The sequence below is a fragment of the Coregonus clupeaformis genome, chromosome 16 (assembly GCF_020615455.1).
Source record: "Coregonus clupeaformis isolate EN_2021a chromosome 16, ASM2061545v1, whole genome shotgun sequence".
NCBI classification, from domain to species: domain Eukaryota; kingdom Metazoa; phylum Chordata; class Actinopteri; order Salmoniformes; family Salmonidae; genus Coregonus; species Coregonus clupeaformis.
Genome location: NC_059207.1, coordinates 9,548,824 through 9,561,908, shown reverse-complemented (window position 1 = coordinate 9,561,908; position 13,085 = coordinate 9,548,824). Strand labels below are relative to the sequence as shown.

Below are 13,085 nucleotides of genomic sequence, written 5' to 3'. Positions count from 1 at the left end.
TATGCTCCTAAAAACCAATGAGGAGATGGGAGGGGCGGGACTTGCAGCGCGCCGTGCGTCACAAATAGAACCAAGTTCTGTTTTAGTGCCTGGCCACGCAGACGTGCGCGAGCAGTGTGGGTGCAATGATTGAATAACATGTATGTGTACATTTCTTTTGCAACGCTCACACAGGCAACGCGTCCGGTCTGGTCAGCATGTTAGCTGTGTCTCTGTGAGGGTGAGTGTCATAAGTTGCTAGCTCTGTTCCTGTTGTCTTTCTGTGTTGTTGTCAGTGTCAGGAGGCCTGGCACTCTCTTAAAATGGCCTCATAGAAGAGCCAGGGCGAGAGAGACCCCCTGTCAAGCAGCATTCTCAGCAACTATCCAACTGAGCTGATGGCTTAGGTAAGACCCCCATATCTCTCTGTGTTTCTCTCTCTCTCTCGCTCTCCATTTCTCAGTTCAATTAAAATGAGATTTATTGGCATGGGAAACTTGTGTTTACATTGCCAAAGCAAGTGAAATAAACAATAAACTAAAGTGAAATAAACAGAAATTACACACACCATTTTTAAAATCTCTCCTCTCAGTTCTCTCTCAGTTCTCTCTCAGTTCTCTCTCAGTTCTCTCTCAGTTCTCTCTCTGTTCTCTCTCAGTTCTCTCTCAGTTCTCTCTGTGTTTGTAGTCTGTCATAACATCACTCCCTCCCTCCCTGTGTACACGATGACGTCACATTCTAACGCTGTGGATCCCACTAACCTACAGTGCATTCGGACAGTATTCAGACCCCTTGACTTTTTCCACATTTTGTTACTTTACAGCCTTATTCTGAAATGGATTATATATATTTTTCTCATCAATCTACATACAATACCCCATAATTGCAAATTTATAAAAAAAAAAAAACAGAAATACCTTATTCAGATCCTTTGCTATGAGACTCGAAATTGAGCATCCTGTTTCCATTGATCGTCCCTGATGTTTCTACAACTTGATTGTATTCCACCTGTGGTAAATTCAATTGATTGGACATGATTTGGAAAGGCACACACCTGTCTATACAAGGTCCCACAGTTGACAGTGCAAATCAGAGCAAAAACTAAGCCATGAGGTCGAAGGAATTGTCCGTAGAGCTCCAAGACAGGATTGTGTCGTGGCACAGATCTGGGGAAGGGTACCAAATCATTCTGCAGCGTTGAAGGTCCCCAAGAACACAGTGGCCTCCATCATTCTTAAATGGAAGAAGTTTGTAACCACCAAGACTCTTCCTAGAGCTGGCCGCCCGGCCAAACTGAGCAATCGGGGGAGAAGGGCCTTGGTCAAGGAGGTGACTAAGAACCAGATGTTCACTCTGACAGCACTCCAGAGTTCCTCTATGGAGATGGGAGAACCTTCCAGAAGGACAACCATCTCTGCAGCACTCCACCAATCAGCCCTTTATGGTAGAGTGGCCAGACGGAAGCCACTCCTCAGTAAAATGCACATGACAGCCCGCTTGGAGTTTGCCAAAAGGCATCTGAAGGACTCTCAGACCATGAGAAACAAGATTCTCTGGCCTGAATGCCAAGCGTCACGTCTGGAGGAAATCTGGCACCATCCATACGGTGAAGCATGATGCTGCCACCACCATGTTTTTCAGCGGCAGGGACTGAGAAACTAGTCAGGATCGAGGGAAATATAAACGGAGCAAAGTATTTATTCATGATCAAGTTTTCTGTTTTTTTGTCTTATTTCTTGTTTGTTTCACAATTAAACATCATTTTCCATCTTCAAAGTGGTAGGCATGTTGTGTAAATCAAATGATACAAACCCCCAAAAAATCATTTTTAATTCCAGGTTGTAAGGCAACAAAATAGGAAAAATGCCAAGGGGGGTGAATACTTTCGCAAGCCACTGTACTTACAGTACCAGTCAAAAGTTTGGACACCTACTCATTCAAGGGTTTTTCTTTATTTGAACTATTTTCTATGTTGTAGAATAATAGTGAAGACATCAAAACTATATAATAGCACATAAGGGACATCAAAACTATTAAATATCACATATGGAATCATGTAGTAAGCAAAAAAGTCTTAAACAAATCAAAATGTATTTTATATTTTAGATTCTTCAAAGTAGCTTTTCACACTCTTGGCACTCCCTCAAACAGCTTGACCTGGAATGCTTTTCCAACAGTATTGAAAGAGTTCGCACATACAGTGGGGAGAACAATTATTTGATACACTGCCGATTTATGCAGGTTTTCCTACTTACAAAGCATGTAGAGGTCTGTAATTTTTATCATAGGTACACTTCAACTGTGAGAGACGGAATCTAAAACAAAAATCCAGAAAATCACATTGTATGATTTTTAAGTAATTAATTTGCATTTTATTGCATGACATAAGTATTTGATCACCTACCAACCAGTAAGAATTCCGTCTCTCAAAGACCTGTTAGTTTTTCTTTAAGAAGCCCTCCTGTTCTCCACTCATTACCTGTATTAACTGCACCTGTTTGAACTCGTTACCTGTATAAAAGACACCTGTCCACACACTCAATCAAACAGACTCCAACCTCTCCACAATGGCCAAGACCATAGAGCTGTGTAAGGACATCAGGGATAAAATTGTAGACCTGCACAAGGCTGGGATGGGCTACAGGACAATAAGCAAGCAGCTTGGTGAGAAGGCAACAACTGTTGGCGCAATTATTAGAAAATGAAAGAAGTTCAAGATGACGGTCAATCACCCTCGGTCTGGGGCTCCATGCAAGATCTCACCTCGTGGGGCATCAATGATCATGAGGAAGGTGAGGGATCAGCCCAGAACTACACGGCAGGACCTGGTCAATGACCTGAAGAGAGCTGGCACCACAGTCTCAAAGAAAACCATTAGTAACACACTACGCCGTCATGGATTAAAATCCTGCAGTGCACGCTTGGTCCCCCTGCTCAAGCCAGCGCATGTCCAGGCCCGTCTGAAGTTTGCCAATGACCATCTGGATGATCCAGATGAGGAATGGGAGAAGGTCATGTGATCTGATGAGACAAAAATATATATTTTTGGTCTAAACTCCACTCGCCGTGTTTGGAGGAAGAAGAAGGATGAGTACAACCCCAAGAACACCATCCCAACCGTGAAGCATGGAGGTGGAAACATCATTCTTTGGGGATGCTTTTCTCCAAAGGGGACAGGACGACTGCACCGTATTGAGGGGAGGATGGATGGGGCCATGTATTGCGAGATCTTGGCCAACAACCTCCTTCCCTCAGTAAGAGCATTGGCTGGGTCTTCCAGCATGACAACGACCCGAAACACACAGCCAGGGCAACTAAGGAGTGGCTCCGTAAGAAGCATATCAAGGTCCTGGAGTGGCCTAGCCAGTCTCCAGACCTGAACCCAATAGAAAATCTTTGGAGGGAGCTGAATGTCCATTTTGCCCAGCGACAGCCCCGAAACCTGAAGGATCTGGAGAAGGTCTGTATGGAGGAGTGGGCCAAAATCCCTGCTGCAGTGTGTGCAAACCTGGTCAAGACCTACAGGAAACGTATGATCTCTGTAATTGCAAACAGGTTTCTGTACCAAATATTAAGTTCTGCTTTTCTGATGTATCAAATATGTATGTCATGCAATAAAATGCAAATTAATTACTTAAAAATCATACAATGTGATTTTCTGGATTTTTGTTTTAGATTCCGTCTCTCACAGTTGAAGTGTACATATGATAAAAATTACAGACCTCTACATGCTTTGTAAGTAGGAAAACCTGCAAAATCGGCAGTGTATCAAATACTTGTTCTCCCCACTGTATGCTGAGCACTTGTAGGTTGCTTTTCCTTCACTCTGCGGTCCAACTCATCCCAAACCATCTCAATTGGGTTGAGTTCGGGTGATTGTGGAGGCCAGGTCATCTGATGCAGCACTCCATCACTCTCCTTTTTGGTCAATTAGCCCTTTCACAGCCTGGAGGTGTGTTGGGTCATTGTCCTGTTGGAAAACAAATTATAGTCCCACTAAGCGCAAACCAGATGGGATGGCGTATCGCTGCAGAATGCTGTGGTAGCCATGCTGGTTAAGTGTGCCTTGAATTCTAAATAAATCACAGACAGTGTCACCAGCAAAGAACCCCCACACCATAACACCTCCTCCTCCATGCTTTACGGTGGGAAACACACATGCGGAGATCATCCGTTCACCTACTCTGCGTCTCACAAAGACATGGCGGTTTGAACTTGAAATCTCAAATTTAGACTCATCAGACCAAAGGACAGATTTCCACCGGTCTAATGTCCATTGGTCGTGTTTCTTGGCCCAAGCAAGTCTCTTCTTATTATTGGTGTCCTTTAGTAGTGGTTTCTTTGCAGCAATTCCTCCACGAAGGCCTGATTCACGCAGTCTCCTCTGAACAGTTGATGTTGAGATGTGTCTTACTTGAACTCTGTGACACATTTATTTGGACTGCAATCTGAGGTGCAGTTAACTCTAATGAACGTATCCTCTGCAGCAGAGGTAACTCTGGGTCTTCCTTTCCTGTGGCTGTCCTCATGAGAGCCAGTTTTATCATAGCGCGTTGCTGTGTAGGGGTACGAGGTAATAACATGGCTATATACAGTACCAGTACTGAGTCGCTGTGCAGGGGTATGAGGTAATAACATGGCTATATACTGGACCAGTACTGAGTTGCTGTGCAGGGGTACGCGGTAATAACATGGCTATATACACGGGATACCAGTACCGAGTTGATGTGCAGGGGTACGAGGTAATTGAGGTAGCTATCTACATATAGGTAGGGGTAAAGTGACTAGGCAAGATAGATAATAGTATGCGTGTGTGTGGGTTGGGATGTCAGTGTAAGTATTTTATGGAGTGTGTGTGCATAGAGTCGGTGCAAGAGAGTTAGTGCAAAAAAGTGTAAATGCAGGTAGTCTGTTTAGCCATTTGATTAGCTATTTAGCAGTCTTATTTAGCAGTCTTATGGCTTGGGGGTAGAAGCTGTTCAGGGTCATGTTGGTTCCAGACTTGGTGTACTGGTACCGCTTGCCGTGCGTTAGCAGAGAGAACAGTCTATGGCTTGGGTGGCTGGAGTCTTTAACAATTGTTTGGGCCTTCCTCTGACACCGCCTGGTATAGAGGTCCTGGATGGCAGGAAGCTTGGCCCCAGTGATGTACTGTGCTGTACGCACTACCCTCTGTAGTGCCTTGTTGTCAGATGCCAAGCAGTTGCCATACCAAGCGGTGATGCAGCCAGTCAAAGATGCTGGCAATGGTGGAGCTGTAGAACATGTTGAGGATCTGAGGGCCCATGACAAATCTTTTCAGCCTCCTGATTCCCTCTGATGTCGTGCACACTACAGGAACACTATAGACATGCTCTCTCTCTATCTCTCTCTCTCTCTATTTATATATATCAAATCAAATCCAATTTTATTGGTCACATACATGTGTTTAGCAGATGTTATTGCAGGTGTAGTGAAACGCTTGTGCTTCTAGCTCCGAGAGCTCTCTCTATTTATATATATATATGATATGTCAGCCGTTCATAAATATCTTGTCATCGTCAGCTCTTCTCCTCCCGTCAGGTCGCATGATGACTCGCTCGTGTTCCATATTCCATTTAAGATAGTACTTGGAGGGTTCATCGGTTGCTCGTTGCAACATTACTGGAGTTGAAACTGATCTGCTGGTCATTTTATCTCTGTCAAAAGGAGATGTTAGAGGCAGTGGGGGGTAGTATTTTGAATCACTGTAATAGAAATATAATTTATCTGCATGTGTTGGAATCCCAGCAAGTTCACATTTTTGGTGCCCATGTCATGTTGACCTTCTGCAGCGGCCATCTTGTTTTGTTCTAAGATGTTTTCTTGGAACAGTATCTTTCTCTCGCTCTCTCTCTCTCTCTGTGGGGGAGCACAAAGGGCCTGTTGTCATGGCTGCTGGCTGCTGGTTGTCATGGAAGCAGCTTGTTCCCTTGAGTCCATGGGAGCATGTTCTGGTCCAAAAGTTCAGCTGATTGACTGATTTAATCTCGCAATCTCTGTAATAAAAAATTTAATTACAATTCTCAGGAATTCCCTGATGGCCTGAATGATCTACTGAGGGGTTCCGCCCCTGCAAGGTCCTGATAGAATGGTCGATAGGTTGACTCTGATCAATCAGTTAATTTATTAATTGATTACGCTAATTCTCTCTCTCTGTTGTGTCTCTAGGGTTTCTCTCTGGAATGACCGTGTCATGATGACGTCGCTGAGTCTCACCCAGCACCCAGATGACAAGGGAGGGTGTGTCCGGCCGTCGGCCAATCACAGAAGGTGCTTTAGGATAGTAATTTCCTGTTTGTGTTCATCAGTACTTCCTCTCGGAACCCTCCAGCCTCACTGACGTCCCGCCCCCTTGGTGAGTAGGCCAATCAACCTATCAATCAATCAATCAATCAAAGTAGGATACTTTTAGCCAGCACTTCTTAGTGGAGAATCTAACACCATTCTGTCTTTTATTGTCTGTCTCTCTCTGTCTCTGTGTCTCTCTGTCTCTTCTCTGTCTCTCTGTCTCTGTCTCTCTGTCTCTGTCTCTCTGTCTCTGTCTCTGTCTCTGTGTCTCTGTCTCTCTGTCTCTCTGTCTCTCTGTGTCTCTGTGTCTCTGTGTCTCTGTCTCTCTGTCTCTCTGTGTCTCTGTGTCTCTGTGTCTCTGTCTCTGTGTGTCTCTGTCTCTCTGTCTCTCTGTCTCTCTCTGTGTCTCTGTGTCTCTGTCTCTCTGTGTCTCTGTGTCTCTGTGTCTCTATCTCTCTGTGTCTCTCTGTGTCTGTCTATATTTTCTCTCTCCAGGTCAAGGGGCCAGGGTTCCGGTCTAGAAGCACAGTTTCGACGGCTCCTACAGTGTTGCTTAGGTACTGCAGTTTAACTGGTGCCCGGCCCAGAAAGAACATTTCCATAGACGGCCACATAGAGAACTCAGATTGGAACATTTCAAATACTTTGGTCACATCCCTTTGTGCACAAAACATCGATTTAATTATTCAAATAATTGTCTGCCATGTTTTTGGATGAGGTGATGACGTCGTCGCTGCTGGTGCGGCTCCCTATGCGCACTGAGTGCTAGTGCGCATGTGATGTTGGTCTGTGTAAACCGGATACAACCCGGATATATACGGTCCATGAATCAGCATATGCATACGTGAGTAGATTACCTCAAAAACAACGGGCGGAAATCTTGGACACAGTCTCCAGTTCATTATTATACCTCAGTGCACCAGGCGGTAGGTAGTTCCTGTATCCGTCTCTTCCATCACTTCCTCTTCCTCCTGAAGCGCCTCCCCTTCCTGTGTGGCTGTGTGGGGATACTGGTGCTAGCTGCCACTTGTCGTAACCATGGTGATGGATAGGTAACCATGGTAGGAGTCTGTGGGCACAGCTTTCTGATGTTGCACCAGGTGTTGACGGGACAGGAGGGTATCATCGGGCACAGAGGTGAGACAGAGAGCGTGTTTGCTTACATTTACATTGTATTAGTGGGATAGTTATTAGTTATGATGGTGTGTCCTTTTTAACATTGATAACTTGTTGCTGAGTTTACAAGGTTGTGAGTTGTTGTTGTTGTTAGTCAGTTTGTTAATGTTTGCTAGTCAAAATGCGATCACGATAAGTGTCTTGCTGTGTAATAAGTGTATCACACCTTTTCCTCTTCTCAGGTGCTATGCGTCTCTACTTCCTGGTTTACAGTGTGTTGATTACATCACAGCAGGAAGTATAGGACCTATCTTCCTGTAGAACGTCAATCTCTGCCTCCTTGCACTTTCTAGAACTTCCTGTTCCTGCTACTTGACTTCCTGTTAATTGCACAAAGTTTCTCAGACACTCTAAGGCTCTGACCTCTAACCTCTGACCTCCAGCCATGAGGCACATTCACGTAGAACTGACGGGTGGCAGCGAGGAGGAGCTTGCTCCGGTGGAGCTTCCATCCCGCGAGGGGGACCTATCTCCTCCCGAGGCCCCCTCACAGGGCCCCGATCCTGGTGTGATGGTCGGGGTGGGTGTTTCCAGGCACTTCGGTCAGGAGCAGCTGCGTCTCCAGAAGGTCTACCAGCTCTCCATCTTCTCCCAGCTGGGGGGGTTCTCATCCTCCGAACCCCCCAGGACCAGTGAGGCCCAGCCGGGACAGGCCCAGCGGACGGCCAGGCCGGGGGTCAAGAGGGGCCTGGAGGAGCCCAAGCTCAGCCACAAATGGCCCCACCTGGCTGGGGACACATACAGAGACGGTGACGCCCTGGAAGGAGGGGTTCTGTGTGGGCCAGGGTCAGGACCTGGGGTAGGGGTTGGGATGGTTGTGGGGCAGGGGCAGGTATTCTCCTGCATCATGGTGGATCACAGAGACTCAGATGGGGACTTGTCTCCTAGATCCCCCCACCTGCCCCCCTCTCCCCCGGCCACACCCCCGCCCGACGCCCCGCCCAGCACAACCACGACAGGCCCGTCCCGGACCCGTGGGCCCCGCTGTCGCCCAACTCACCCCCCATGGTTGAGCCCCACAGCCCCCCTGGCTCCCGCAGCCCCTTACCCAGCACGGAGCCTCCTTCTGGGGGAGACGCTCCGGCCTGCTCCCTGGGCGATCCTGGAGGGTCCGGGGAGGGCTGCAGTAGTGGCTCCTCATCGAGACAGCCCAACTCCTGCACTGACAAGGATTCCTATTGGGCCCTCGGAGCCTTCGACACACCCAACCCCCCTGGACCTCCCCTCGGACCTACAGGCTCCCTCTCCCCCCGCTCCCTTCTCTCCACAGTCCCCCAGGAACCCGGGGAGGGCAGAGAGTGCGGGGCCGAACAGGAGTCCTCCCCACCCCATCCCAGTGCCACCGCCTCCACCAACGACCTGGCCTCCCCGGAGAAGACCCCCAGCACCAGCGGGTTCCGTGGGGTCCCCTCGGGCCCCTGGCAGGCTAAGAAGAAACTTATATCCTCTAGCGACACAGCGGAGTCGTGTTCGGAGGATGAGGGCCCCTCTACCTCTAAGAGGAGCCGTCTTGCACTGCTGGCCCCTGGCTTAGGGCTGGCCTCCTGCAGGGGCACCGATGCCAAGGCTGCCCCCTTCTGGAACCACCTGCTGCCTAATGCACAGGGCAGGGACCACCCCAAGGTGAGAAGTACAGACTAGCACACACACTAAACTATACACTGCTCATAGTTTGGGCTATCAGGCGTGTCATTGTGGCAGGCAGCTTCCCTTTAATGTAACACTCATTTCACAGCCGAGTGGCTCCAGAACCTCTATTGTTCTCCCTGCACTACATGTGTTCTGCCTTCCTGTGTCACTGTTGCCCCAATAGAACCCCCCTACAAAACCACACAGGTCTTTCTGCCTCCCCCGTTCAGATACCGACCTGTTGGCTTGCAGAAACACTTTGGCTGTGTCCCAAATGGCACCCTATTCACTATTCCGTGCACTACTTTTGAATAGCCAGAGGGCTCTGGTCAACAGTAGTGTACTACATAGGGAATAGGGTGCCATTTGGGAAGGAGAGAGACAGACAGGGAGAGACTAGAGGGAGAGAGACAGTGAGAGACTAGAGGGAGAGAGACAGTGAGAGACTAGAGGGAGAGAGACAGGGAGAGACTAGAGGGAGAGAGACAGTGAGAGACTAGAGGGAGAGAGACAGAGAGACTAGAGGGAGAGAGACAGTGAGAGACTAGAGGGAGGGAGACAGACAGAGACTAGAGGGAGAGAGACAGGGAGAGACTAGAGGGAGAGAGACAGTGAGAGACTAGAGGGAGAGAGACAGTGAGAGACTAGAGGGAGAGAGACAGTGAGAGACTAGAGGGAGGGAGACAGACAGAGACTAGAAGTAGAGAGACAGACAGGGAGAGGCAGATAGGGAGAGACTAGAGGGAGAGAGACAGAGAGACTAGAGGGAGAGAGACAGTGAGAGACTAGAGGGAGGGAGACAGACAGAGACTAGAGGGAGAGAGACAGGGAGAGACTAGAGGGAGAGAGACAGGGAGAGACTAGAGGGAGAGAGACAGTGAGAGACTAGAGGGAGAGAGACAGGGAGAGACTAGAGGGAGAGACTAGAGGGAGAGAGACAGTGAGAGACTAGAGGGAGAGAGACAGTGAGAGACTAGAGGGAGGGAGACAGACAGAGACTAGAAGTAGAGAGACGGACAGGGAGAGGCAGAGCGACGTACAGGGAGAGGCAGATAGGGAGAGAGACAGTGAGAGACTAGAGAGACAGACAGGGAGAGAGGGAGGGAGAGAGACTGAGAGACTAGAAGTAGAGAGACGGACAGGGAGAGACAGGGAGACAGACAGGGAGAGGCAGACAGGGAGAGGCAGAGAGACAGACAGGGAGAGGCAGAGAGGCAGATAGGGAGAGGCAGACAGGGAGAGGCAGATAGGGAGAGGCAGACAGGGAGAGGCAGACAGGGAGAGGCGGACAGGGAGAGACGGACAGGGAGAGGCAGACAGGGAGAGACGGACAGGGAGAGACGGACAGGGAGAGGCAGACAGGGAGAGGCAGAGAGACAGACAGGGAGAAACTAGAGGGAGAGAGACAGACTGTGAGACTAGAAGTAGAGAGACGGACAGGGAGAGGTTAGAGAGAGGGAGCCAGACAGACAGGGAGAGACTAGAGAGAGGGAGACAGACAGACAGGGAGAGGCTAGAGAGAGGGAGACAGACAGACAGGGAGAGGCTAGAGAGAGGGAGACAGACAGACAGGGAGAGGCTAGAGAGAGGGAGACAGACAGACAAGGAGAGACTAGAGAGAGAGAGAGAGACAGACTGGGAGAGCAAGAGAGACAGACAGAGACTAGAGAGAGAGAGAGACAGAGGGAGAGAAGGAGGGAAGGATATAGAGGTGAAAGGTGAAGTGTGAAGTGAAGGAGACTGACAGAGAGAGAGAGGTGGAGGGGAAACGAGGTAGTGCGTATAACATGTCCACAGTGAGTGAGAGTGAGAGGGTGGCCGAGCTGACAGAGCCCCAGTAAAGGGGCTAGCTACTGAGGGATTAGCTAGAGAGGGGCTAGCTACTGAGGGATTAGCTAGAGAGGGGCTAGCCAGTGAGAGGCTAGCTACTGAGGGATTAGCTAGAGAGGGGCTAGCTACTGAGGGATTAGCTAGAGAGAGGCTAGCTACTGAGGGATTAGCTAGAGAGGGGCTAGCCAGTGAGGGGCTAGCTACTGAGGGATTAGCTAGAGAGGGGCTAGCCAGTGAGGGGCTAGCTACTGAGGGATTAGCTAGAGAGGGGCTAGCCAGTGAGAGGCTAGCTACTGAGGGATTAGCTAGAGAAGAACTAGCCAGTGAGAGGCTAGCTACTGAGGGATTAGCTAGAGAGGGGCTAGCTACTGAGGGATTAGCTAGAGAGGGGCTAGCTACTGAGGGATTAGCTAGAGAGGGGCTAGCTACTGAGGGATTAGCTAGAGAGAGGCTAGCTACTGAGGGATTAGCTAGAGAGGGGCTAGCTACTGAGGGATTAGCTAGAGAGGGGCTAGCCAGTGAGAGGCTAGCTACTGAGGGATTAGCTAGAGAGGGGCTAGCCAGTGAGAGGTTAGCTACTGAGAGGATAGCTAGAGAGGGGTTAGCTACTGTGGGGCTAGCTAGAGAGGGGCTAGCCAGTGAGACGCTAGCTACTGAGGGATTAGCTAGAGAGGGGCTAGCTACTGAGGGATTAGCTAGAGAGAGGCTAGCTACTGAGGGATTAGCTAGAGAGGGGCTAGCTACTGAGGGATTAGCTAGAGAGGGGCTAGCCAGTGAGAGGTTAGCTACTGAGAGGATAGCTAGAGAGGGGTTAGCTACTGTGGGGCTAGCTAGAGAGGGGCTAGCCAGTGAGAGGCTAGCTACTGAGGGATTAGCTAGAGAGGGGCTAGCTACTGAGGGATTAGCTAGAGAGAGGCTAGCTACTGAGGGATTAGCTAGAGAGGGGCTAGCTACTGAGGGATTAGCTAGAGAGGGGCTAGCCAGTGAGAGGCTAGCTACAGAGGGGTTAGCCTGGGAAGGGTCAGTGCCAGCCAGGACTGGGTACCCGCATCCCTAGTATGAGCAGTAGTTTGGACAGAGTACCCCCTAGTATGAGCAGTAGTTTGGACAGGGTACCCCCTAGTATGAGCAGTAGTTTGGACAGGGTACCCCCTAGTATGAGCAGTAGTCTGGACAGGGTACCCCTAGTATGAGCAGTAGTCTGGACAGGGTACACCCTAGTATGAGCAGTAGTCTGGACAGGGTACCACCTAGTATGAGCAGTAGTCTGGACAGGGTACCCCTAGTATGAGCAGTAGTCTGGACAGGGTACCCCCTAGTATGAGCAGTAGTCTGGACAGGGTACCCCCTAGTATGAGCAGTAGTTTGGACAGGGTACCCCCTAGTATGAGCAGTAGTTTGGACAGGGTACCCCCTAGTATGAGCAGTAGTTTGGACAGGGTACCCCCTTGTATGAGCAGTAGTTTGGACAGGGTACCCCCTTGTATGAGCAGTAGTCTGGACAGGGTACCCCCTAGTATGAGCAGTAGTTTGGACAGGGTACCCCCTAGTATGAGCAGTAGTCTGGACAGGGTACCCCCTAGTATGAGCAGTAGCTTGGACAGGGTACCCCCTAGTATGAGCAGTAGTCTGGACAGGGTACCCCCTAGTATGAGCAGTAGTCTGGACAGGGTACCCCCTAGGATGAGCAGTAGTCTGGACAGGGTACCCCCTAGTATGAGCAGTAGTTTGGACAGGGTACCCCCTAGTATGAGCAGTAGTCTGGACAGGGTACCCCCTAGTATGAGCAGTAGTCTGGACAGGGTACCCCCTAGTATGAGCAGTAGTCTGGCCTGGGTACCACCTAGTATGAGCAGCAGTCTGGACAGGGTACCCCCTAGTATGAGCAGTAGTCTGGACAGGGTACCCCCTAGTATGAGCAGTAGTCTGGACAGGGTACCCCTAGTATGAGCAGTAGTCTGGACAGGGTACCCCTAGTATGAGCAGTAGTTTGGACAGGGTACCCCCTAGTATGAGCAGTAGTCTGGACAGGGTACCCCTAGTATGAGCAGTAGTTTGGACAGGGTACCCCCTAGTATGAGCAGTAGTTTGGACAGGGTACCCCTAGTATGAGCAGTAGTCTGGACAAGGTACCCCTAGTATGAGTAGTAGTCTGGACAGGG

General features: G+C 49.6%; 1 protein-coding gene across 3 annotated transcripts in view; it reads left to right on the top strand.

The window, feature by feature from the left end:
* LOC121584348 (protein FAM214B) overlaps window positions 1-13,085 on the top strand; it is a 54,878-nt gene that overhangs the window by 22,266 nt on the left and 19,527 nt on the right. For 2 of the 3 annotated variants that reach the window (XM_041900179.2, XM_041900181.2), the window contains exons 2-4: window positions 6,169-6,355; window positions 6,784-7,425; window positions 7,647-9,087. In XM_041900179.2, coding sequence (XP_041756113.2) covers window positions 8,470-9,087 — 618 coding nt within the window. In that variant the 5' untranslated portion in view covers window positions 6,169-6,355; window positions 6,784-7,425; window positions 7,647-8,469. Of the gene's footprint in view, window positions 1-121; window positions 387-6,168; window positions 6,356-6,783; window positions 7,426-7,646; window positions 9,088-13,085 lie in introns of those variants that run through there. The other variant, XM_041900180.2, reaches the window with a different exon arrangement.